This window comes from Lissotriton vulgaris, chromosome 6 (genome assembly GCF_964263255.1).
Source record: "Lissotriton vulgaris chromosome 6, aLisVul1.2, whole genome shotgun sequence".
NCBI lineage: Eukaryota > Metazoa > Chordata > Amphibia > Caudata > Salamandridae > Lissotriton > Lissotriton vulgaris.
In genome coordinates, this window is record NC_141694.1 from 1,062,191,996 (window position 1) to 1,062,218,405 (window position 26,410).

Consider the following 26,410-nt stretch of genomic DNA (forward strand, 5'->3'; position numbering starts at 1 on the left):
ACTTGCATCTCGTGTCCAATGGGTTTTCTCCTTACACAGGAAGCACCAAGGTTTCTTTCTGCCTTTACCTTTGTTAAACTGTGACTCCCCCTCAGATGCAGGTTTTTGGGGCCCTGATGAAGACTTCTGATCTTTACCCTTTTCCCCACCGTTATCTGAAGGTTTAGCATCTTGCTTCTTCTGGTCACCACCTGTGGTCTGGATTTTCTGCTTCACCCTGGTACTGACCCATCTATCTGCCTTCTTTCTCAATTCTTGGGGAGAAGTCAGATCATAGTCAACCAGGTATTGATGCAACCACTGGTTTTGGCAATTATTAAGGATCTGCTCCCTCATAATCACCTTGTAAAATCCCTTGAAATCATTCACTTTGCTGCCAAGTAACCAACCTTCCAGAGCCTTAGTATCACAATCTACAAAGTTTACCCTTGTTCAGTGGTTAAGCTAAACCCATCAATGAGTGCACTTTTCAGGACTGAATAGTTGTCAGCATCCTCTTTTCTAACAGTGAGGAGCATATCTCTACCTTTGTCAGAAAAGAAGAGCCACAAGATAGATGCCCACTGCTCTTGAGGGACCCTCTGTACCTTAAAGGCTCTCTCTAGAGCAGTTATCCATGTGTGGATGTCATCCCCACCATGTTAGGGAGGGACTATCTTGCTCAGGTTCCTATGGTCATAGGTATACTTCTTAACCCTAGGGACACTGTTGCTGCCACCATAGGATTCTAGTCCCAATTTCTTTCTATCCTTCTGGATTTCTAGGGAGTCCTTATCTAGAGCCAATTGCTCTTGCCTGAACCCAAGCTGGATTTTCTCAAGCTCTAGAAATGTGCACTGTCTTTCATAAGAGTTATCCCTCTTATAAGATATGGAGGTTCCTATAGAATGTCCTGAATGGTCAGATTCTTCAGAAGGAGATCTAGATCTCCATGGTAAACTCTGCACTCTTCCAGGAGGAGTAAAAAGAGGGCCACTGGGGCCTTCTGCAACATCTTCCTGAAGATCTAAGTTGTCCAGGTTGGAATCATTTTGATCTTCTGGCCAGGTTTGAGTCTAGTTCATAAAATGTGTCACCTCCTGACCTGTCTTCATTCCCTTCCCCACCCACTCACTCACTCTTTCTACCTCAGCTGACCCGAGGGTTTTTCTAAGGTCATCCAGGAGTAAAACCTCAATGAGACAGGTGTTGACATTTCTCCCAGTCTTTAGCTTCCTAGAAACACACATGGCTTTCAATACCTGAAATGTAAGACCATTGTACCTAGAAGACAGAGAGCCACTGGCTTCTCCTTTAGATGCCATAACTAGCGTGGTGTGGCGTAACCTAATGGGAACTAAACTCTTAGGTTGGAGAAAGGGTGTGCTAGACCCTTAACTACCCAACCTTAGGCTCAGTAGAACTTGCCTATTCTAATCTTTAAGTATTATATGTGCCTGAATACTTTAGTGGTTTTCAGTTAAATCAATACAAAGAGATTTATCTGGTAAAACAATACAGGCTTGAATCCTAACCGCTGCACATCAATGTGAGAAGTTGGCCTGGTATATGCTGTCCATTAATTAAAGTGTGCACCATTCCAAACTACCCTTATGATGTATGAGTCAAAGATAACCTTTAGAAGGCTATTCTAGTAGTCTGTGGAGAGCAGCCTTCTGGCTTAATCTTGAAGGAATGTAAAGCAGCTTGTTTTACCAGAACATCACCTCCTATATTGACTAAATGAAAGGAGAACCACACAGTAGTTATATAAAAAGATGTATTTCTTTATATAACACTCTCTAGTACCCTCTACACGAGCATAGAACACAAAGCACACAATACGAGATCAATAGAACATTTGTAAGTAGCACAATACAGGCACAAGGACCACTACTACTGGCAGGCATAGCGCGTGGTCGCGCTGAAAAGGAGAGCGCTTCCCCCTATAGCGGTTTCTGGGTCCCTGTTAATCCCTTCTGGGCTATTTCCGGGCACAAGCACCACAACTACTGGCAGGCATAGCGCACGGTCATGCTGAAAAGGAGAGCGCTGACCCCCAGCACAGGACATGCGTAGGGCCACGCCCATATGAGCCTGGAAAAGGCTGGGCCCCCTCTCGAACGTCTTGCTTCGGACCTAAGACCTAGGGTACTTTATTATTCTTTCTGTATTTTGTATTTGTCCTGGTAATCTGACACTATGAGGTGAAGGAAGTTCCCAGTGGAGAAAACAGGGGGCGGAAAAGTAGCAACACTCGACGCGTTTCTGTAAAGAAAGGAATTATTCAACATCGTCAAAGAATTTACCAACCCATCAGCCAATTCCAACGACATCACCCCCACCCAAGCCCTCTGCGACTCCCTAGCTTCCTTCTTTCACAACAAAATCGCAGACATCCACAACAGTTTCGACAACCGACCCGAAGACCAACCCACCCAACCTTCTGCAGGTCCTTCACCCCCCTTGAACATCCTTCACGACTGGAACCCTATCTCCACTGAGGACACCATCCGATTGATGAACTCCATCCACTCAGGATCCCCAACTGACCCTTGCCCTCACCACATCTTCAACAAAGCAAACTCCATCATAGCACCACACCTCCGAGATGTCATCAACTGCTCCCTCAACTCCGCCACCTTCCCGGAAAGCTGGAAACACGCAGAACTCAGCGCCCTCCTGAAAAAACCCACAGCTGACCCCACCGAACTCAAAAACTATCGCCCCATTTCGCTTCTTCCATTCCCGGCCAAAGTCATTGAGAAAGCTGTCAACAACCAGCTCGCCGCCTTCCTCGAAGCCAACAAATCCCTCGACTCCTCACAGTCTGGCTTCCGAGCCAAACACAGCACTGAAACCGCCCTCATCGCAGCAACAGACGACATTCGAACTCTACTGGACAACGGAGAAACAGTCGCCCTCATCCTCCTCGACCTCTCCGCTGCCTTCGACACAGTCTGTCATAGCACCCTTCTACAGCGCCTCAGAGACGTAGGAATCCAGGGAAAAGCACTGGAATGGATCACCTCGTTCCTCACCGGAAGAACACAGAGAGTCCGTCTTCCACCATTCAAGTCAGAAGCCTCTGAAGTCATCTGCGGAGTGCCACAAGGATCGTCACTCGTCACTCAGCCCCACCCTCTTCAACGTATACATGAGCCCCCTCGCGACCATCACACGCCAACACAATCTCAACATCATCTCCTACGCGGACGACACTCAACTGATCCTATCACTCACCAAAGACCCTACCACCGCCAAAACCAACTTACACGAAGGAATGAAAGAAGTAGCCTTGTGGATGAAGCATAGCCGTCTGAAACTGAACTCAGACAAAACAGAAGTCCTCATCTTAGGCACCTCCCCCTCCGCCTGGGATGACTCTTGGTGGCCAGAAGCCCTTGGAAAAGCACCCATCCCGACAGACCACGCACGGAACCTGGGCGTCATCCTGGACTCCTCACTCTCGATGACCAGACAAGTCAACGCCGTCTCATCATCATGTTTCAACATTCTTCGCATGCTCAAAAAAACATTTCGCTGGATCCCCACCGAAACTAGAAAAACGGTCACCCATGCACTAGTCACGAGCCGCCTGGACTACGGAAACACCCTATACGCCGGTACCACCGCAAAACTCCACAAAAAACTCCAACGCATCCAGAACGCTTCAGCCAGGCTCATACTAGACATCCCGCGTAAAGAACACATCTCTGAGCACCTGAAAAACCTCCACTGGCTCCCTGTAAATAAGAGGATTACTTTCCGCCTCCTAACCCACGCACACAAAGCACTTTACGAACTTGGGCCCGAATGCCTTAACAGTCCTTCTACACCCCCTCCCGTCAGCTGCGATCCTCCAACCAAGCCCTCGCCACTGTACCTCGCATCAACAAAACCACCATGGGAGGTAGATCCTTCTCCTACCTGGCAGCCAAAACATGGAACTCTCTTCCCACTCACCTTCGACTTACTCAGAACCACCCGGCATTCAGAAAGCAACTTAAAACTTGGATATTCGACAAGTAACTCCCCACCCTTCCCCTAGCGCCTTGAGACCCTATGGGTATGTAGCGCGCTATATAAATTTCTTGACTTGACTTGACTTGACTTGACTCTCACATGAAATTGAACTGACAGAGAGACGCTTAACCATGGAACCACTCCTCTTTTCTAATAGACCACCAAAAGGGATCACCCTAACAAAGGCCCCACACACCTCACCAACCTAAGAGGCCCTATCAGATGACCTCCCAGCCGGCCAACAGGAGCCTCAGCAGGCACTGAACAGTCTCCTACTATCAATAGGAGAAATGCCAATTTACTAATCCCTCACTTACTTTGTAATTGATCCCCCAGCAAAGAGAAGCAGGGGAGCTGGGGCTAATAAGTCGAAACCACTCAAAACCATTCGAGCAACTAAACCCCAGGCTACCCGCGCTAAGACAGTCACTTCAAAGGCTCCCGTAATAGCGCTGCCTTTAACTGCAAATGCCCCACCTTGTGATCTAGTCTTCATCAAATCCTTCTGGGGCAAAGTAATTAAATTTATGTCCAGCTTACTTGACTCCATCATGCTGAAGTGAACTAAAATCGAGAGAGATTAGCTGGCTTAGGGGCCCAAAAAACAGCCTCTCTATAAAACGCCACACACGCTGTCGACATACAATCTGCAGTCACAGAGAAGCCTGAATCTGTCATGCCCGCTGGCCAGGGCACACATCCCTTACTGTCCCGGGGCTCTATAATAGAGTCTTCTGCACGGGTGGTCTGGGCCCTCCTCCCCGCGCTCAACTTACTGAACAATTGGAGGTCCAATCACCAACGCCATTGGCAAGAAGGGTCAATGATTACCAGGTACCACGAGGACTGGGTGAATCAAGTATGGGTTCTTATAGAGCAGGAACTCAAGGACCCCCCCGTAGCATCGGGGGGAAACCATTCACATCAAGCCCTCCTTCTTCCACCAGCTTCTGGACCCCCTTGTGCTGGTCCTGGCGAATGTTCCTCCTCTGCGAGACTAGCAGTTTGAATCTACCACCCAGCTAATGGACAAATGCCTGCACTCGCTATCAAACCATCTTATGGACTGGGGCACGGAAAGTCATCAGCTAGCAAATAAGATCATTATGGCGAGGAGAGTGGGGTGGGTTGGTAACTACTAAATCCATTGCAGGAGACTGCGCGGTGATAAACTTTAACAAACCCCACCTTGGCACTGCCCTTCGTGAAAATCTCCATATAACACCCCTTTAGAACTGGAGTTCTTCTATAAGCAGGGTCCTCCGACAGGTTTCGCCCAGAGGGGTGGGCTATGGCCAACCACACACATGCCATGTTTTCTGAATCACGCAAGCACTACCCCGGGGGTTGGGTTATCCAACAAATTCACTCCCCTCTAAGATCTGGAAGCATGTGATTGACCACCAATATCCACCTCCTCTCCAGTTACTCCACCAGTTAACCCTGTCTCTGGATCAAAGGTGCCCCCAAAGCCCCCCAAACCCCCACGTCCCCCCAAACTCTGGGATAAGTGGTCAGGAACAAGATCAGTCTGGCATCATGGAATGTGACAGCGATTGCCTCCAAGGTTGGAAATACTGAGCAGCAGAGTTACTGGTCAAGGCTGGATATTATCTGCCTCCAGGAAACATGGGCTAAGGACCCAGCATTTTTTTGCAGGGTACCACTCATTTCATACACCAGCTACACCTTCAGTGTCAGGCAGGGCCGAAGGGGGTTTATTAACCCAAAATTCTAATAGCTTATCTTCTCAAGTAAAACAGGTAGGCGCCCAGAATAACCAATTCCAAATTCTCAAATTGGAGCCCTCAAATGACGACTCCTGGTTTTTAATTAACTTCTATAATAACAAATTTGTGGGAAACATGAAACGAGTGTCAGATAACCTAAAAAAGGAGTTAGGCTTACTTGACTCCCGTTCAAATAAGGGCCTATTTAACATAATCTGGATGGGGACTTTAATGCACACTTGTGTAAGTACAACGAGGTGAGGGTGTGCAGGCTGGATGACTCTCAGGCCAACCCCTTCCTTCATTTTACACATAGTGATTATGGTGACACCCTCAACAGCTCACTTTATTCGAGGTGCCAGAGTATAATTAGCAACTCGAAGACTGGCCTGATAGAGAAAACATTCAGGAGAAATAACTGCGAGTCTGCAATTGACTTTGTTTTGGTTTCCGCAGCAACACGAGATGGAGTGAACCACTCAGCTAATCTGTGCACATCATATAGCGACCACGCAATCTTATATATACACATTAGTCTCCCCCCAAAAAATGGAAAGATCCCAACAGGTAGTGGAGACATTGTGCTAGCCAGGAAGAATGGATACCAACTAAACTGGGCACAGGTCGTGCAGCAGAATTCCGCTACCGCAATAATAGCCCAAGTAAGGGATAATATTTTACACTGGCTGGCTTAGAAGTCCTCTCCCCCACTATTAGTCACCCAGTTCAGGACCCTACTAAGGAAAATAAAAGTCGAACTTACTCGACATAAACCAGCAACTGATTTACAACTGAGCCGCTGGTTTGAAATCATGCTACCTAGCAAAGAGATCCCTTGTTAGAACTCTAAAATCCCAGCCCAGAGATGCGGCCTTGGTAAGTTCACTGAGGTATGAGTACAAACAGGCCAGAAAAAAACAAGTAAAAGATATAAGGGAGAATGCCTGAGTTGACCTCGAAGAAGCTGCCAACTCAGGAAATAGTGGGGAGTTCTGGAAAGTTATAAATGCCCCTTATTTTAAAAATACAAAAGACCAGTCCCTGGATAAGCACGTAGAGGAAGAGGCATGGATAGACTACCTCGAAGGCATATTCGGGCGCAAATCCACCATGGAGCCCCATCAATCTGTTTCATTGTTCCCTCTCCCTAGAAACCTGACATTCACGTTACATGAAGTCAAGAATAGGGTTGGAAGCCCGGGAAAAGCCCCGGAACCGGATGGGATTCCTATTGATCTTCTTCAGGCCAATTATGACATGTGGGTCCCCCTATTAACAAATGTCTTCACTAGCATAGCAGTATAGGGCCCCCCACTTCCTGGAAACATCATGCCATAGTTCCACTCTTCAAGGAGGGAGACGGGGCAGTCCAAAGAACTATATACCTATCTCCCTTCTGGACAACTGCCAAATGAATGGGCCGGCTATTATTAGCCAGGCTGGAGGACTGGGTACTGGAACAAAACATTTTAATGCAGGCACAATGTGGTTTCAGAAAGGGAAGGGGACAGTGGACCAATGTCTTAACCTCTTGCTCTGCATAGATAAATATACAAAGCCCAAAGGAGAGAAGCTATACATGGCCTTTATGAACTTGTTAGCCGCCTTCGACTGTGTGTCCCAGCAGAAGCTATGGCTGATGATGGAGGAAATGGGGATCGAACCCGATCATCAGCTTCATCTACCAGATGTATGCTAATGCTACAGCTTGTATGAGGTATGGCATAAATGAGGAGTGCACTTGCTCGTTTAAAATCGAGAAAGGGGTCAGACAGATGTGTCCTCGCCCCGTTTCTTTATTCCATCTGTACTAACGGGGTGGAGGCAGCCCTGTCTGGCTCGACCCCAGATGTGCCTATATTCGACAATATCCCCCTTGCAATACGGGCTTATGTCGATGACGCTGTGTTAATTGTTAGGGCAGGGATAGCCCTCCAGAGCTTCATAACAGCATATGCCTCATTTATGGCTTCCCTAGACCTTCGAGTTAATGAAACTAAATGCTTTGTCATCATAGCTGGAGCCGCCAGAGGAGCTAAACCTCCTCATTTCCATCTGGCCTCAAAGAAAATGGAAGTGGTTGTCTATTTTGTATACCTGGGAGTTCTATTCGACAGTGAACAATCAAGGTCGAACCTGGTGGCAGCAAGAGCCATGGGTATGGAAAGAAGCCTACAAGCTATAAATGGTTTCACTAAGAAGCTGGAGCCAGTCCTGGGGACACGATTAAAAATATTTACCTAGCTAAAATAAAGGCGGCCGCAACCTATGGGGCGGGCGTTTGGGGGATGGCCCAGATTGAACAACTACAGAGAATGGAAGATACCTTCTTCAAGTCTAGGGTCTCATTTCCATCTTCATCCTCCAATTATATTTTACACCTCAAACTAGGGCTTCCCTTCTTGTCCGACTCTACTAGACTGGCGCCAATCCTACTGTAGCGCTCTATTTGGCGAAAGTCGACGGATAACCTAACCCAACGCATAATTGGTGACTGCATAAAGCTAAATGGTCGCAGAAGTATTGGATGTCTCAGATACGTGGAGTCAGAACTTACTGCTATTGGGCAGGAAGACCTGTATAGAGACCCCGCCTCTTGCAGAAAGGCCCCCAAACAGAAAATAATCGAGCTATATATGCAGAAGGTCAGCTATGTTCGCAGGGAAAAGAATTGTCAGTTAAAGGCATTCTCTGCCTACGCCCTCATTCAGCAAAGATCTGGGGAAGCCTATTCTTACCTCTCATGTATCACAATAGTCCAGCATAGATTTATTTTGTTATGTTTTCGTTTGAACTTCATTCCATTGATGCTTGGGTTTCCAGAGAGGAAGTTCAAGCATGCTGACCTAAGCCTATGTCCCTGTGACAATTCCTCGTCCCAGTCTGATTTACACTTGGTACAGTTTTGTAAGTTTTACCAAAGTGAAAGAGAAGCGTTTATCCTCCCTATTTTAAGACGTCATAATTTTAAACAATACAGGGTGGCACTGTATTTCTTAAAGTCCTTACCTAATCAGGGTGGCGTCTGGGATTTGTGGCTCTGGGTAGAGCACAACAGCAAGGACACCTGGAGTCAGAAATGAGACAAACGTGAAATTGCCATTGGAATAATGGCCTGAGGATTAATCGCTTGATGACATTGACTGAGATCTGGTGGCGAAAATCAACGGGTCATTCAGCCCTCCATCTTTCCGAGGTTGGCAACTCGAGTACAATTCGATGGGATAATTGTAACGCTTGTTATTTACCGTTCAAACAAATGTCGGAACGTAGTATGAAGTGCTACATAACAATATTATTAGTGAAATGACTGACCCAAACACGCATACAGGTTCCAAAATGAGTACTGCGCCTTGAGAAAAGTGACAGTCATAAGACAGGGCGATCACTTCAGATACTACTAATATTATTATTAACTTCAGATAGGTTTCCTGAGGGTGCGCATACTGTGTCTTGAATAGCATTGCTTTAACTAATATTAATCAGAAATAGAAAGGCAAGTAGTCACGCTGCTGTGCGGCGCCCGGGTGCCATCCATAATAAAGAAAATTATGTAATTAAAACCAGCTCCATCCACCGAACAATGACCCAGAGCCTGTGAGAGCCATGGAAACAGAAAACAAGCGCGGCTGCAAAGTGAAAGCGACCGCGCAGTGTTAATTAGTAACATGATCCACAACAACAAGGGAGGAATGCGGATGCCACGCTGCGCGCCGCTGCTCGCTCCCGAGACCCAAACGCCATGGGAGTGAACGTTTAGAGAAAAGGTGGGGCATGCACCCATCTTTGGCCATTTGCGTGCTTTCATTATTGAAAGTCACACGCAAAGGCCAATGGAATGTGTGGGAGTGGCCAGACCCAAACGGAGAAGCCTCATGGAAGTTAGGAGTGCTCACAAGAAGCCTCGCATAGAGTAGCACATGCGCGCTGCGCTAGGCTCAACCTAAAAATTATCATAGCCGCCAAGTTTCAGGTTGCTTATGCGTGACATTTCCATGGTTTTAGTGTTCTTATGGGTGACATTCAACTGCCAAATGTGTGACACTTAGAGTGACATTTTATCATGAAGAAAACTAAGCAATTGGGTCCATGGAAAGAGACGCGTTAGAAATTACTCTCTTTTAGGCAATGAACAACTCTAAAAAGCTCAAAGATGTTCTTTTCCATACATACATACACACATATATATATATATATATATATAGCAAATAACGTTAAAAAGTCACTACTGAGCTAATTGCCACATTCCATATAGGAGCGTATGTATACAAACAATTTCACAAATAGTATAGTCCTATTTGTAATGTAAATAGTTGATGTTTTGGTTAATCAAAACTTAGCTTTGTAAGAACTTGCAGGACACCATAAACAACCAGACTCCAGTAACTGTAAATCCAGGATTTATTTTCAAGACTTTATTGCCCTAACCTTCATAAACTCTAAATATATACACACCCTGGAAGATTGGAAAATTACCTCTTGCGCCAGCAGTCAAACCAACCCCCCCCCCGGAGCATTATATGAAATAGACAGACAAGTGTGTCACACAGGTCATGCTCGTCTTTAGGGGGATAGTGAGTGTGTTAACAACAGTTCTATATATCATTAGGCTGAATCCTTGCTCATATAAATTGTGTCAGAAGTTCATTGTTGTGTAGAAAAAGGTTCTTTATTGATTTTAGTAAAAACATGAACAGCCGACACGTGTTTCGCCCCCTGTGGCGATTCGCACCAGGGCTTTTTCAAGGCTATTTACATTTCAATTTGCTCATTGCAATTCTTCATCATTATTTATACCGGTTTCCAACAAAAGTCCGGTTTTTCAAAATATGGTTCGAAAGACCGGTGATAATTCCAACACGGTGTACTGGTGCAGAAACAGCCGTGGTTTGGCCGAAGGGAATGGTAGGTCAAACGGACTGGTACGTCCGTGTAAGTGCAGAGCCTGATCGTGCAGGGTCCAGCCGTTGCTCGTCTCGCTCGTGTCTACCTTAAACAATAACACTAGAAGTGATTGGCTCTTAAAGCAAGAGCGCAACATAAACCTGCCACGCTTGTGTGTTCAACAACAAAAAGTTGCATTTTCATTGACATTAGTCTTTTGTAATGCTTTCATTTCAAAATGGGGATTGCATAGTTTTGTGACATGCTATTTCACTAGAGTTTGAACTACAACATATAACAAAAATATTTATTCAAAATATTGTTTTGGTAAAAGTATTTACTGTTACATAATTCACACCACAACATCTAAAACACATTGAAGGCATGATTACCTGCCATGCTACACGCCCAACAAGAAGCTATATTCTATAATTTCATTTCATTTAAAATCTTCATTCAATCTGTTTGCAAATAGGTCATAAAAGCACAATTCGATCATAACACACGAATATTGAAAAGAAAAAAAAAAACATAAAACCAGTTTAAAATCATGCCTGAGTTTAAATGCCCTTTATGGTACTTTAGGACAAAGCACCCATCGGCTTTCTTTTTATCCTACAAGCCTTCAGAAATGATGCGACCGAAAATCAAATATAAGGATTCACCTGAAGTGGCGGAATCGTGATATCCGCCGGAGGAGCCACTGGAACGTCCTTTTTAGGTTTTGCCTAGCAAATGCGCACGAAGTGCGCATGCGCTAGAAAACCTTATGTTTTACAGTGGGGAACAGGGACTCGCCCCCTGCTCCCATTGGCTAGCTCCATAAATGGAGGCTAGCCATTGGGAGACGGCTCTGTCCGTCAATCCCGGACCAGATTCAGGGGCGTTCCCGGAAATTTTTCGCTTTTGGCGACGTCACGCTATGTCAGCCAAAAGCCCTCGAACGCCCCCGAATCTGGTCCGGCATTGAGCCGGCACCAGCCTTCCTGCTCGAGTGGGCGTGGTCGCCTCTTCCATGCCGACCACGGCCGCCGGAAGAAGTCCAGGTGAGTGCTTTGTTTTTTTGTTTGTTGCTTTATGTCCGTGTGTGTCTGTTCCCGCTCCCCCCTCCCGCTGTCAGTGTGTGGCCGTTCCCGCCCCCCTCCCGCTCTCCGTGCCTTTCCGCCCCCCCTCCGTTGCATTGTAAATGCTTGTTTTTATGTGCTTGCTATTTTAGTTTTTGTTTCAGAAGAAAAAAATAGCCCAAACCAGAGTCAGGCAAGCCTGGGCTCGACATATTTTCAACCCGCTTTTACCTCAAATCCCTGGCCTCAGGCATAAAATGGCTACCCCGAAACGCAGCTTGAGTCATTGGAAAAGCTAATGACCCTCCAATTGTTACCTGATCCTCTGTGAACGGCCCTTCGCAGCCATGAAGTAGTGCTAATGCCTGCCTCGCGCATGATGTGAGCCCTGGGGCCTCACCTGCCGTCAGAGAGGGGTGGGGCTTAGGCCGCAGACCTGCTGGGTTTCTGTTGAAACTTTGGAGCATGCGGCGGGCGGAGGCTACCTGAGGGCCGGAAGAGGGAGGCGGAGTCGGCCTGGGGTTGTGAAGGAGGCGCCCACTGGGGCCACTCATTCGCAGGTTGCAACAGACGCTGGAGCTTTTCCTTAGTGACACTCTGAAGGGAGACTTGGCACATTCAGCAGGATTTCTAGTTACCTGTGCCGGCAGCAGATAGGAAGGACCCGCCGAGGACCATGATGCGGAGGGTCGCGGCTCTCGGGCTGGGGTGCGCTCCTGGTGCTCTCCCTGGCAGTCTGTGGAGCTGCCTCTGCTGGTCTGACTACCACAAGTAAGTGTCGGTGTCCGAAGAGTCGCCCGCGCGGGAACACACCAGGGCCTTAGCTTGATTACGCAGTGGAAGTTATAAACACCGGGGTCTGGGGGCTCCGTCCTGGCACAGTGCGGTAAACCATGGCTCCGAACCTGGGGGTTATTTCCCAGGGTTGCCTTCATTTCGTAACACTAACCCCTACGTTTTATTGTATTTCCGCCGCAGGGCCTTTCTTCTAGCCCACTTGCATTACGTTTTGTAGCAGTCAACTACTCGTGAAAACGTCTATACCAGCTGGCAGAACTGCACCCATTGCAGTGCCGGTCGCAGGTAGTAATTGCTGTTCAATGGAGATGCCCGGCTAGTGGGTGGGACTGGTCCACTGTTTGTGCCCACAATAACTTGTTGTCGCCTGCTTGTGCCTCCGTTTTCGTGCCCCTGTCGCCTGCTTGTGCCTCCATTTTCGTGCCCCTGTTGCCTGCTTGTGCCTCCGTTTTCGTGACCCTGTCGCCTGCTTGTGCCTCCGTTTTCGTGACCCTGTTGCCTGCTTGTGCCTCCGTTTTCGTGACCCTGTCGCCTGCTTGTGCCTCCGTTTTCGTGACCCTGTCGCCTGCTTGTGCCTCCGTTTTCTTGACCCTGTTGCCTGCTTGTGCCTCCGTTTTCGTGACCCTGTTGCCTGCTTGTGCCTCCGTTTTCGTGACCCTGTTGCCTGCTTGTGACCCTGTTGCCTGCTTGAGAGTGCGAGTCCAGAGTGCGAGTCCAGAGTGCGAGTCCAGAGTGCGAGTCCAGAGTGCCAGTGAGTGGCTGTGTATGTGTAGAGCTATGTGTGTGTGATACTATGTGTGTGATGCTGTATGTGTCTATAACAAGTTCAAACTGTGCACCTCTGTACGTGTGCAGCTATGTGTACAAGAGCTAAGTGATGCTGTGTATGTGTGTGTGAGATGCTATGTGTGTATTATGCTATGTGTATGTGTGTAGCAATGTGTGGCTGTGTGTGTCTGTAGCTGTGTATGTGTGCAGATATGTGTCCAGGAGCTGAGTGATGCTGTCTGTGTGTAATGCTATGTATGTACAATACTGTGTGTGTGTGTGTGTGTGTGTGTGTGTGTGTGTGTATGGAACTGTGTCTGTCTGTATAACTGTGCATGTCTGTAGCTGTGTGTGTATGTAGCTGTGTATACAAAGCCTGTCTATGTGTGTAGAGGAGGAGCTCTGTGTGTGTGTGTGTGTGTGTATAGCTCTGTTTACATATACCTATATGTGTGTATAAGTGCAAATGCAATAGGTCTCACATTTCGTAACTATAAAGCTATTTACTAGTCAACGACAAAGCCATTTGTTTATCTGTTTTACAAAAAAAACATGCACAAGCAAGTCTGGGAGTGTGCATGATGCGAGTGCCTCCAGATATTATTTGCCTCTAGATATTATTTGCCTCCAGTCTTACATTTAGAGCACGCGTTTTCCCCAGACAGTCTTTGAAAGCTATTGAACGAAAAGAGGAGGAATCGAGACAGACTGTTTATGATAGCAATGGAAAGAGGGGACTTGGTATCGAATCCAACAGCGGCCATGATGCTATGGAAAGAAAGGACAAAGCATATTGACCCACTGTTGACGCTATGGAAAGAATGGAGGAAGTATCAAAGAAAGACAGGTGGAGCATAAGAACCGAGCTAGGGGATGCTCATCCATGAAAAAGGAGGCTGCTGTTCTTTCCATGCCCTCAGAAAGTTCTCTTTAGGCCACAGGCCCCTAGATTTGAAATGGCTTGCTACCTACCATTTTCAGAACAAAGAAAGGGGCGTGGCAGTTATTTTGATGAGGAGAAAAGATAATGGGCTAGAAGGTGTGGGGCAGGGGGGCTCTGCGTGGGTGTGTGTGGAGGGCTCTGTGTTGGTGTGTGTGGGGGGCTTTGTGTGGCTGTGTGTGAGGGGGGGCTTTGTGTGGCTGTGTGTGTGGGGGGGCTTTGTGTGGCTGTGTGTGTGGGGGGGCTTTGTGTGGCTGTGTGTGTGGGGGGGCTCTGTGTGGCTGTGTGTGTGGGGGGCTCTGTGTGTGTGTGTGGGGGGGCTCTGTGTGGGTGTGTGTGTGGGGGGGCTCTGTGTGTGCTTGGGGGGGCTCTCTGTGGGTGTTTGTGTGTGTCATTTGCGAGAGATAAAGCTAGTGGCATTGACAATGCCATTTATTTATGTTAAAAAAACAACATAAATAAAAATAATGTCAAGAGCAATGCCAATAGCTCTAACTTTAACAAAGGCAATACCATTGCATTGTAAATGCTTGTTTATATTGGCCACGGCCTTTCCTTGAAGGGTAGAAATTGGAACGTTGGGTGTAGCCCGAATCTTGCTGGCCTCCTCGTTGGGACTGATACCCCCTTTGGGAGGGTTGCTGATGACCACGGCCGGAGGAACGTCCCCCATTTCTTCCGGCCCTGGTGAAAACCGGACGAAAGGTCCGGCAAAGAGAAGCCTGGGCCTTATCCAGGCCACTAAATGTGTTGACAAAATTGGTCAATTCCTTTAAAAAGGGCTGTCCGAAAAGCAGACCCTGGGCAGCAGGGCCCGACTCAGATGTTGCAAGTTCTGCTAGCTTAGGGTCCAGCTTGAGCAGAATGGAACGGCGCCGCTCGCTAGAGAGCGCACAGTTGGCATTGCCCAACTGACAAATGGCGCGCTGAGCCCATTCAATGAGTTCATCGGGGTCAACCATCCTGGAGGTACTTTTTGCAAGAAAGCCAAGATCCAAAATCTTGGTGAGGGGCCCCAAGAGATCTAGAACCTTGTCCTGGCAGGCACGCCAGGACCTGTCGAGACCCTTCTTTGGATCCTTCGCAAATTTTCATAAATAAGTTATCATGGTGGGATCCACCTCAGGAGTGTCTGCTAGGTGATCCGCCAGATCGGGCCGGGGATATTCGGAGCGGAGGCGGGCACGTACCTCCTTTTCGAATGGCTGACGGATGTGTTGTTGAACGTATTCCGTTACCGCCGGGGACGGTAGCCATGCAGTGGACTGGGGATGGACAATGTCCGCAGGCTCGAACGTGAGAACTGGAGGGTGAGATGGCGCGTCAACAAAATGCTCCTTACATTTTTTCTTCTTTGGAGGAGGAGGAGCGGGTTCAGAAAACGAAGAGGACTGCTGATCATCACTCTTGTCATCCTCCACAATAGTAGCAGGCTTGGCAGAAGACAGAGACTGCGCCAACTTTCTAAAATCCGAAGCATGTGGATTACTTGGAGAAGAAGAAGAGGACTTTTTGGCCGCAGGGACCCAACCCTGCTGTTGGGCATATTTGGTCAAATGCCACGTTTAGAGGCGTAATAGCGCGTACTAGCGCCTTGTTCATGGAGTGTTGCACTCCTCTATCAAGAGCCTCCACAAGATCCTGCTCCAGGGATTCAGGGGCCTCTTCCTCAAACTCACCTTCCTCCTCATAATAGTAATCACTCCTAGTGCACGATAAACGTGTAATATGCCCACAGTATGAGGAAGGAGAATAAGTAATGCCAAAGGCAAAAGTCACAGGGGAATGAAACAAGCATTTACAATGCAACGGTTTCGCCTTTGGAGAAGTTTACATTGCCAATAGTTTAACCTCTCGCAAATGTGAGAACTATTGTACCCTACGGACGACCTCAGCAGACAGCAATTACTGCCACACACACACACACACACACACAGACCCAGCCCCACACACCCAGAGCCAGCCACACCCAAAGCCCCCCCCCCACACACACACACACTGGAGCAGTCACACACACACACTGGAGCAGTCACACACACACACACACACACACTGGAGCAGTCACACACACACTGGAGCAGTCACACACACTGGAGCAGTCACACACACACACACACACTGGAGCAGTCACACACACACACACACTGGAGCAGTCACACACACACACACACTGGAGCAGTCACATATACACACACACACACACACACACACACACACTCTGGAGCAGTCACATACACACGCACTTACTCTGGAGCAGTCACATACACACACACCCAGGAGCAGTCACACACACACACCCCCAGGAGCAGTCACACACACACACACCCAGGAGCAGTCACACACACACAGGCGAAACCTAAAAACCTCCCGCCCATGCTCATTACTTGATAAACAGTACCACCTCCGCCCTCCTACTTGCATTGACAGAATATCACGATACATTTTTTCATACCATGTTACATGTATCCCCAAGGTTTGGTTCATCCACATGAATCTCGTGAACCTACCAGGCACTTTAAGAGAACGTATTTACACCGGACACCAGGGTTGGGGGGAGATTCATTTCTATTTAAAGGAGTCCGGAGCACCTACCCAGCAGTATTTCTTCCTCCTGTGACCGCCTGTTTACACCCCGAGGCTCGTGCTACGGTGAGAACACAGGGTAGCACATAGTATTAAACCTAGGCAGTGCACACTTCAAAAACGCCAGAATAAGGGACACCGGGCCTTTAAATTCATACCAGTTTCTTGCACGTTTCTGTATACAATTCCATACAAGTAAGGCAAGAAAATGCCCACGCATGGGAATTTTGAAAGTCTGGTTTGATTACAAACGCATCTAAGTGCTGCACATAAAAATAACGTTTCAGTAAGACTCGGAAAACAACGAGGGGACCAGGAGATCTGAAAAACAGGCATGTTAAACGTGAATAAAGACAGAATGCACAAGTTCCAATAGCTTTACCATCTAAGACTGGCCAAAAGACAGTCACCCGAGAAATCCCCAGAGAGACCTGCTTCAAAGGAGGATGAAAACACAGCACAGCAGCAAGGGAAGCGGGCAACACTCCCACTGGGGGAGGCAGCCTCTGGAGTAAAAAAAAAGTGAGGACAAATTCAGACGCTATGTTTTCAAGTCGTTTGAAAACTGATACTAAAAGGTCCTGTCGTGCATTTTCTGAGCACCAGAATTTCCCTTAAACCTGCTACCAACACTAGCCTCGCCGTTACAGAAATGTGCTTTGAGGGGAAAAAACGAACAAACAAAACATTTTGCACTGCCCACACATCCGAACACCGAATCAACTTCTTACATTAGAAAGCAAAAAGCACAAAAGGTAAGGCAGTTTTAGGCAGCTCCGAGCAACTCTCTCCATAAACGTGAATCAGACTGGAGACCACTGTTTTGTAAGTGTCCAGCAACAACTGGCCGTGGGTGAAAAACTGTCCATTGAATAGGTGCAACCAGTTCGCCGCACATAAACCGCATGTGCTGCTTTAAGACTTCCACCCAAACGAAACCTACAAACTAAAGATGGTCTTAATTAACAAGAATCACCAATTACAAACACATTTCTTAGATTGGAAGTTACCATTAGTTTGTCATTTCCCATGTTCTTGTGTAGTGCTACCCATGTTAGTACACTCCTCCTTTGCATCACCAGAGGTACAGGCGAAAACAAAGACACGAACACAATGGAAAACACAGGTGACATTATAGACAAATAAAAATGAACAGAAGCTTGTTTGTGAGACTAGCCATTGCATCGTATACAAGCACCAGTCGGGTCTGCCGACCTCGCCACCCAACACAATAATACAGATAAGTAACATGTTTTCAGGCAAATGCGGCCACGCCTGTAGCCGAGTGGGCGAGGTGCATAGAACTAGTATGTATATCAATCATCAACATCTGAGGTAGTGATAGAAGATTGCTTTTTCCGTCTCAGAGGTTTGGCGAAATCCATAGCTAGTTTCGGGGTTGCGAATATCTTTGCATTTTCATCTGTGTTTATATGAGGGCGAGCGGGGTAAAGCATTGCATAGGGAATTTGTTCTTTCATTCGTAGTTTTTTGACACCTTGAAATTCTTTCCGCGCCGCCTGGACTGGGGCCATAAAATCGGGATAAAAAGACAGAACATTTCCCTAGTAGTTTATGATACCCTTCTGACGAGAAATGCGCAGTATAGCATCACGCTCCTTGAAATTCAGTGGGAAATTCAGCGGGCGGGAGGGGGCGAAAAGAAAGACACGGACAGCGGGCGGGAGGGGGGCATAATAAACATTTTTTTGTCAACAGTAAACAGTATTTCAGAGGCAATTCAATGGAGCTAATGTTGACTGCGGGCCTCGCCTTTTCCCTTGGACTGCGGCCGCCGTTTGCCAACAAGGCTGGCAGGCGGACAGCCAATCCCAGCTGACAGGTTGTGATAATTGTATTAGCTGTCAGCTGAGCCTGGTTCAGACCAGGCAGCAAACGGGTGCGCTCTAGGACCCGGGGGAAGCCCGCGGATCCGCCGCTCGTACACACAACACACACCGCATTGCCATTAGAGCGGGTTGAATGGCCGGCTCTCGCGCGCTGCCTGCCGCATCCTTTACGCTGGGGCAGCAGCCAGCGAGGGGAAGGATGAGGAGGTGGCCAGCTGGGTGTTTTATTGTTATGGGTTGCACGCCCCTGTAGACCCTCCTTCTGCTCCCGCCTCCTCTGGAGCTGGTATCGGCTGCAGCGCCTCTTGCATTTGCTGTCACCTCTGAAATTGGTATTTGCCATATGCGGATTCCCTGCTCCGCCCGGCCGTGCCAGTTTGTGCCTGCATGGCTCCGGGTGGTGCATCGGACCAGACTGGGTGTGTGGGGTAGGATTCTGCCCTGCCACTGAAGAGGGTTGCTGCCTCGCGAGCGAAGGGATAAAATCCTGAAGAGAGTAACCGAGGCCTCGCGCACACAGCTTCGGGGTCCTCAGGGAGGCAGGGGGGTCTCCATCCTCGGCATTGTGTGTGCGCACGGACCCACCGACCGGTCCGTTACCTCTCGCGGCACCAGGGGGTGACAGATGCGGGATCCCTTGCTGCCGCCTGCTCGTGTGGATTATCGCTTTATGGTTCCGTCCTGCCTGCGGGATAATGCATGCTTGCATATAAAGAAGGGAGGGGGGCAAACACACGGACAGCGGGCGGGAGGGGGGTGAAAAAGACACGGACAGCAGGCAGGAGGGGGCACAACTTTCCTCATAAAGGAGAGAACAAACAAACAAGTCAGGTCCCGGGCCGGCAGCCAATCCCAGCGCGGCCCGGGAATGACGTCACGGGGGTGTCCCGGCCGGCATATTCGGGGGCGTGTTTTTCGCGCTCTCCCCTTCCCATTGGCTGGAAGGTAAAATTCCAGCCAATGGGAAGAGGAGAGGGCGGTACTTAAAAAAAGACACAGAAACGCCCCCGAATCGCGTTTTCACTGGAAAGCGTGATTGACAGCCTCTGTCTCCCAATGGCTAGCCTCCATTTATGGAGCTAGCCAATGGAAGAAGGGGCGGATTCAAGTCCCCATATTGTAAACAAAAGCTTTCACCAGAGCGGATCACTGCTTCGCAGTGCTCGGCCAGGTCGAAACCTAAAAAAACCTTCACAGCAAGCCAAAACAGTAGAAAAACCACTGTCAAAGTACAATAAAGAGTGGAGGGAGGGCTCGCTGCCACACAAAAATCGTCACTCTAGGCAAAGCCTTTGCTAATTATTACAGCCGGAGACTTTTGCTAGACTCCGGCGTCAAAGGGGTCAATATGGAGGCTGTGGGCGTTAACGCCGCAAGGACGTCCTTCAGGAAAAACTCCGGTGAAGAGAAACACACGGAGCGCCGGAAATACAGGAACGCGCATGAGCGAACACCGGCTGCCGTCCAGGAAACAGGACAGCTCGCGCAAGCAGCGCGAGGCTGTCGGGACCCCAAACTCCACTCCACAAGAGAATAAGGGCACAGGCACAAAGCGCCCAGCCCCCGGGAGGAGAACACTCGCTCCCAGCCGCGTCACGCCGCCCGTAGAAAGCAGAACCGGGAAAAAGAAAAACGCGGCGAAAAGCGCAAGCAGAGCGCAATACAAGGCACATACAATGCAGCAACTTAAGCCAACAAAGCAATAGCAACAATAACAGTAAGGTAAGAGAAGTAACACTTAACTGGCTGCGGAGCAGCAAAGGAAGAGGAAGTGGGATTGTCTACATACCTATTTATAGTGCAGACTCTATGGTTATCACCCAAGTGTTTCTGGGTAATGTGGTTTTTTACATGGCTGCTGGGCATTTCTAAATAAAGAAATGAGACTAGCATAATCCTCGCCTCCTAGCCCTTAATAGAATTGAAAATTCTTGTCACGAATGTTTGCAAATTTTGAACTTCTCTACAACACAACTTAAAAACATTGACAAAGCCAATAGATATGCCTGAACACTTCTGAGGTCCCAAAAGTGAGACATATTGGCTATACCAATGCTTATTTAATGCACTTCGGCCACTGATTAAATTAGGTGTTCATAGGTGAAATGTGCGCAACCAAAAATTAACCAGCTGTTTTAGTAACTGGAAGTGCAAATTACTTACCAAAATCGTACAAGCAGCTGAGCACCGAATCCAATGAGCTCTGGTGCGGGAGATCTAGATCACTTCTTCTCATCATTTGGAGTCGGTACAGATTTTCTGTATCACGCACATGCAACAACTGTCGAGGTTCGTCAGAGTTGAAATGTAAAACTCATAGGCAAATCGTGGACTTTGAGGGGGAGTGGTCGGGGTACGTCACGACGTTTTGTACGTTCCATACACGCAAGTTGGGGAGGTTTGCCTGACATGGGAATGGCGGCCGCTCGACTCATTCTCGGACAGCAGTGACCTGGTAACACGGCACCCTATAACCTGACTAGGCAGTAAAACACATAATTAGTAAGTGTTTCCAGAGATTCTCAAATCCCTGTGTGCTGCTGCCAGTGTTAATGTCGCGCTACAGATGTCTACGCTCTTGGCGTACAATAGTCGGCCCTTATCGTTTCCTGGTTTGCCAAAATTAATGCAACAAAAAACAGGTGGACAGGCATGGTATGCTTGCCAGTGCTGAGCTCACTGGTGGTACGTGCTCTGGTCATACGTCTCTGGGCAATTTATCCAAAGACACACACTACAAGATGGTCGCTGTGATTACAACAAAAATAAAAAATAAAACTGAGGTCTGGTCATACGGCTTTGCCCGATTTATCCAAAGACACGTACACTACAAGATGGTCGCTGTGATTACAATAAAAATAATAAAACGGGGGTCTGTGAACAGTGAAGGTTTAACCCTGTCTTGGTTGCCGTCCTCACCAAAGATGGCTGCCCTCTGTGCGCTCAGCGAGTAGCAGATACAGCAACCACAGCACCGCTGTTCTTTGAGGAGGTGCAGGAGCTAGTCGCGTCCCGGCGAAGGAGTTCCTGCATGACACTGCGTGGAGCCTCCACTGGGGGGCCGCTTTACTTGGTAGGTTATTTTTGTCACACCCCCATTATTAGCTGGCACCAAGGGATCCTTTGCTGCAAGACACTTTTGAGCATTGTGGTTCCCCCTTTGAAAGCCTTCTGTTGCAAAAGGAAAAGGCAGCCCGCTGTCTCGTGTGAGGAATAGCCTGCTTGAAAGGTAACCTGATAGTCTTTATGGTAATGTCCCGCACGTAGCTTGTCAATGAGGAGCTGCTGTCCCTCCTGTATGGCATGCAGAACTGGGTTGGATGGTGCTGCACAAGGTAAAGCTCTATAAGTTTGTGTATTAAGCTGTCCTTTAAGTGGTTTAGTCAACTATTCAGTACCCTGATATACAGTAACCGAACTGAACTTGTCAAATGTATAATTGGGATCGTGATTTGGTCACCCGGCTTTATTTTTTAACTCGTATAAAGTGTGTTTCTTCACTTGGGTTTTGGCTGACGTCCCCAGGCAAATGCATACACGTTATATGGTAACTTGAGATCATCTCTCTACTATATTTGTACTGTGATTCGACTTTATTATGTACTCTGAATTCTCGTTGTGTTCTGTGTAGTTGCCTGGCAGAGGCTGGTACTGTGCAACACGAAGCCCGTGCCAAGGCACGTTTGGTGCCCCAGTTGAAAGTGGCGCCTGTTTTGTTTTCCGGTATACTCCTTGCATTATTATGTCGAATTTACGAAACACACCAACCAGTGCTTGAGCTATGTGCTTCCTTTTGCTGTCAAAGCCGTTGCACGTGTCTTCGGGGATAGCTTTTCCTCTTAAAGCTATTTGTATGACGGGCTCACTGGATCCTTGCAAACTGTAGTGAAGCAAACAAACTGCATTCTAAGGGAATACATCCAATTCTGTTGCGGAGCCCATGATTACAGGTGCAAGCTGTCGCTGCCAGGCCAGTCGCTTCTGCAAATATGTATACCGAAATAAAGACAAGCATTGGCATTGCCAATAGGTCTCGCTTTTGGGACCTTATAGTATTTAGTTTTGCAGCACAATATCCTTGGTGCAACAACATCAGCTGTTGCATGGATAAACCTTGTACTTATACGTGTTTAGCCATGCAACAGTTGATGTTGCACCAAGAATATTGTGCTGGATAACTAAACACTTATAAGGCCCTAAAGGCGAGACCTATTGGCCATGCCAATGCTTGTTTAGCGATGTTGTGCAGAATGGATAAAGAGGAACCCCCATTAAAAAAAAAGATGCTATTATGCAGTCGCAGCAGCTGTGTCATTTTGTAGGTAAAAGCACAACATATGAACACACCTACAGCGTGCGTGTGAAGTTTTTCTTTTTTTAAAATTTACTGATCCAAGTTGTACTGGTAAATAATGAAAAATAAAGCAGTGCTTTGGTCTGTGTATGCCTCCATGTGTCTCTGTTAGTAATTGGGTGTGTGTTTGTATCAGGGTTAAACTGGTGTCTATGTCCGCATGCATCTGTGTGTCTGCCCTTTTCCTGGTCTGTCTGTCTGTGTGTTTATGTGTCTGAGTGTAAAGGTCTTTCTTTGTATGGTGAGTCTGTGTGTGGGCTTGTACGAGAGTTTGTGTACTTGTCTGTATTTGTATGGGTGTGCTGAACTTTATTCTAGCTTTGTGTAGGCGTTTCCTCTTAGTGAGCCTATGTGTGTCAGAGTGCATTGATGTTACAGTATGTATGTATGAGTGTATGTAGTTGCGTGCATCTGTATTTCTGTGTAGGAGTCTTTGTGTTTATGTATGTATCTGTTAGGTGTTTATATGTATGTGTGGTAAGCCCAAAAGCCAAGAAACAGCTGAGCAGTTCTTGCAATAAAGGACGCTTGGCAGGCTGTAAAAGAGCGACAACCTCTTGAGGGGTGAGTGTGGTCTTTAACCCATACGTATAGCTCGAATTGGATGGTATGATCAGAGCAGTGACTTACTCCTTGATGCATGTTCCTTGCCCTGACATTCTGCAGAAAGCACACTTTTTGCAAAAAAGGGTGTGGCTGCCTTTCATTAATATGCGCAAATAAGTCATATCAACATTGGTACAGCTAATAGGTATTGCCTTTGGGAACAATTGGCTTTTCTAATTGCTTTTGGGGACCATACAGCATCAGGTCACACACTTGGCAGCAGCTTTGTCAAAGCCTACAGCTGTCGCGTAGGCGAGACCTATTGGCTTTGCCATTGCTTGTTGTGCACAGCAAGACCGGTCCTCAGAGTATTGCTCTAGAAGGGTGAAAATACCTTCCACACCTACCAGATTCACAGTCCTGTCCTGTAGGCTGAATGCAGATTTCAGCAACAGATGCATTCACCCACTGAGCTATCCCACAGTCGCACTACCTGTAGAGAATAAAGAAATGTGTGCCTGCTCGTTCAGTTATGTCGAGTGATCCAGGTTTAACTCTTTTACAAAGCTTACACGGTGAAAGGTAAATAAAAAGCATGTGACCGTCGTTGCTGCCAGCGGTTGTATATTGGCAATTCCAAACACGACCCTCTTTAGGAACATGAACACACATTGGAGAAGCCTGCAAGCTTTGAAGTGCTTGGCTCTGGGCACCATGCTCCTATGCACTAAAGAGGTGACTGCCCGGTGTGGGGAGCAACAAGCCATGACATAGCTTGATGTAGCGCCTTCCATGAAGTACAGCAAACACAGCAGTTAGAAAATTGCAGCCACAGGGCAGTCAAAGAACAAGGCACGGCCACCAGGCACTTGCTTTGTACAACTTTTTCAGCGTTACTGAGGTTGAACAAAACATTCTGAGATCAGAACAGCCTTTATTTAAAATCCTGGCTGCATACCAGAATGCGGCTGCTGCCAGCGGTTGTATATTGGCAATAATAAACAAGACTCTCTTTAGGAACATGAGCACACATTGGAGAAGCCTGCAAGCTTTGAAGTGCTTGGCTTCGGGCACCCTGCTGCTATGCACTAAAGAGGCGACTGCCCGGTGTGGGGAGCAACAAGCCATGACATATCTTGATGAACCGCCTTCATGAAGTACAGTACCCGTGATGGAGAAAAGACAGATGCCGGCTGCGCACGTTCACGCGCACATGCACGCAGGCTTGAGGCCAGCGGCTGGCAGCACTTAAAAAATCCCCTTACTAAAAGTCGAGCAACAGCGCATGCGCTGTTCTAGGCTCGACCTAAAAAGGGGGACCCCAGAAAGTCCCTTCATTGGCGATGACACCTCAGGAGCAACCAGATGGGACCACATAATCATTCATTCCTGTATCCCGCGCTTTCCACCACTGGTATTCACTTAGTGAGGGGGGATGTTTAACAAACAAGGGAGGGGAAATAATTAAGAATCAGCCCTCTAATGGGATATGGACAGTAAGGCCTACAAGTAACTCACCCTATTGCTGCATCAAAATAATCAACAAGCATTTACAATGCAATGGTCTCGGCATTGTTAAAGTTAGAGCTATTGGCATTGCTCATGACATTATTTTTATTTATGTTTTTGTTTTTAAAACATATAAATAAATGGCATTGTCATTACAATGCCAATAGCTTAATCTCTCGCAAATGCAAGACCTATTGCATTTGCACCCACACACAGAGCCACACACACAAAGCCACCCACACACATACAGAGCCACCTACTCAGAGCCATTCACATAGATCCACCCACACACACACAGAGCCACCTACAAACACACACACAGCCACCCTCACACAGACCCACCTACACACACACACATAGCCACCCTCACACAGACCCACCTACAAAAAAGCTTCCCATGTAGAGCCACACACACAGAGCCAAACACACACACAGAGCCACGCACACAGACAGAGGCACACACACACACACAGACAGAGCCACACACACACACACACACAGACAGAGGCACAGACACACAGAGGCACACACACACACACACAGACCGAGCCACACACACAGACAGAGCCACACACACAGACCGAGCCACACACACAGACCGAGCCACACACACACAGACCGAGCCACACACACACAGACCGAGCCACACACACACAGACCGAGCCACACACACACAGACCGAGCCACACACAGACTGAGCCACACACACACAGACTGAGCCACACACACACAGACTGAGCCACACACACACAGACTGAGCCACACACACACAGACTGAGCCACACACACACAGACCGACCCACACACACACAGACCGACCCCCACACACACAGACCGAGCCACACACACACACAGACCGAGCCCCACACACACACACGGACCGAGCCACACACACACACGGACCGAGCCACACACACACGGACCGAGCCACACACACACGGACCGAGCCACACACACACGGACCGAGCCGCACACACACAGACCAAGCCACACACACAGACAGAGCCACACACACACAGACAGAGCCACACAGACAGAGCCACACACACACACACACACACACACACACACACAGACAGCCACACACACACACAGACAGCCACACACACACACAGACAGCCACACACACACACACAGACAGCCACACACACACAGCCACACACACACAGACAGCCACACACACACACAGACAGCCACACACACACACAGACAGCCACACACACACACACAGACAGCCACACACACACACAGACAGCCACACACACACACAGACAGCCACACACACACACACAGACAGCCACACACACACACAGACAGCCACACACACACACAGACAGCCACACACACACACAGACAGCCACACACACACACAGACAGCC

The 26,410-nt window shown here is 48.0% G+C and overlaps 2 protein-coding genes across 3 annotated transcripts in view; one reads left to right on the forward strand and one right to left on the reverse strand.

Annotated features, from left to right (window-relative positions):
- The window catches only part of FSAF1 (40S small subunit processome assembly factor 1), a 138,534-nt gene extending 117,506 nt beyond the window's left edge, over window positions 1-21,028 (reverse strand). Inside the window, exon 1 of the mRNA XM_086927132.1 lies at window positions 20,786-21,028. Coding sequence (XP_086783258.1) covers window positions 20,786-20,861 — 76 coding nt within the window. The 5' untranslated portion in view covers window positions 20,862-21,028. The remainder of the gene's footprint in view (window positions 1-20,785) is intronic.
- A 537-nt stretch (window positions 21,029-21,565) lies between these two features.
- GNPAT (glyceronephosphate O-acyltransferase) overlaps window positions 21,566-26,410 on the forward strand; it is a 920,813-nt gene continuing 915,968 nt past the window's right edge. The window contains exon 1 of one of the 2 annotated variants that reach the window (XM_086927130.1): window positions 21,566-21,695. In XM_086927130.1, the coding sequence (XP_086783256.1) occupies window positions 21,654-21,695 (42 nt within the window). In that variant the 5' untranslated portion in view covers window positions 21,566-21,653. Of the gene's footprint in view, window positions 21,696-21,855; window positions 21,958-26,410 lie in introns of those variants that run through there. The other variant, XM_086927131.1, reaches the window with a different exon arrangement.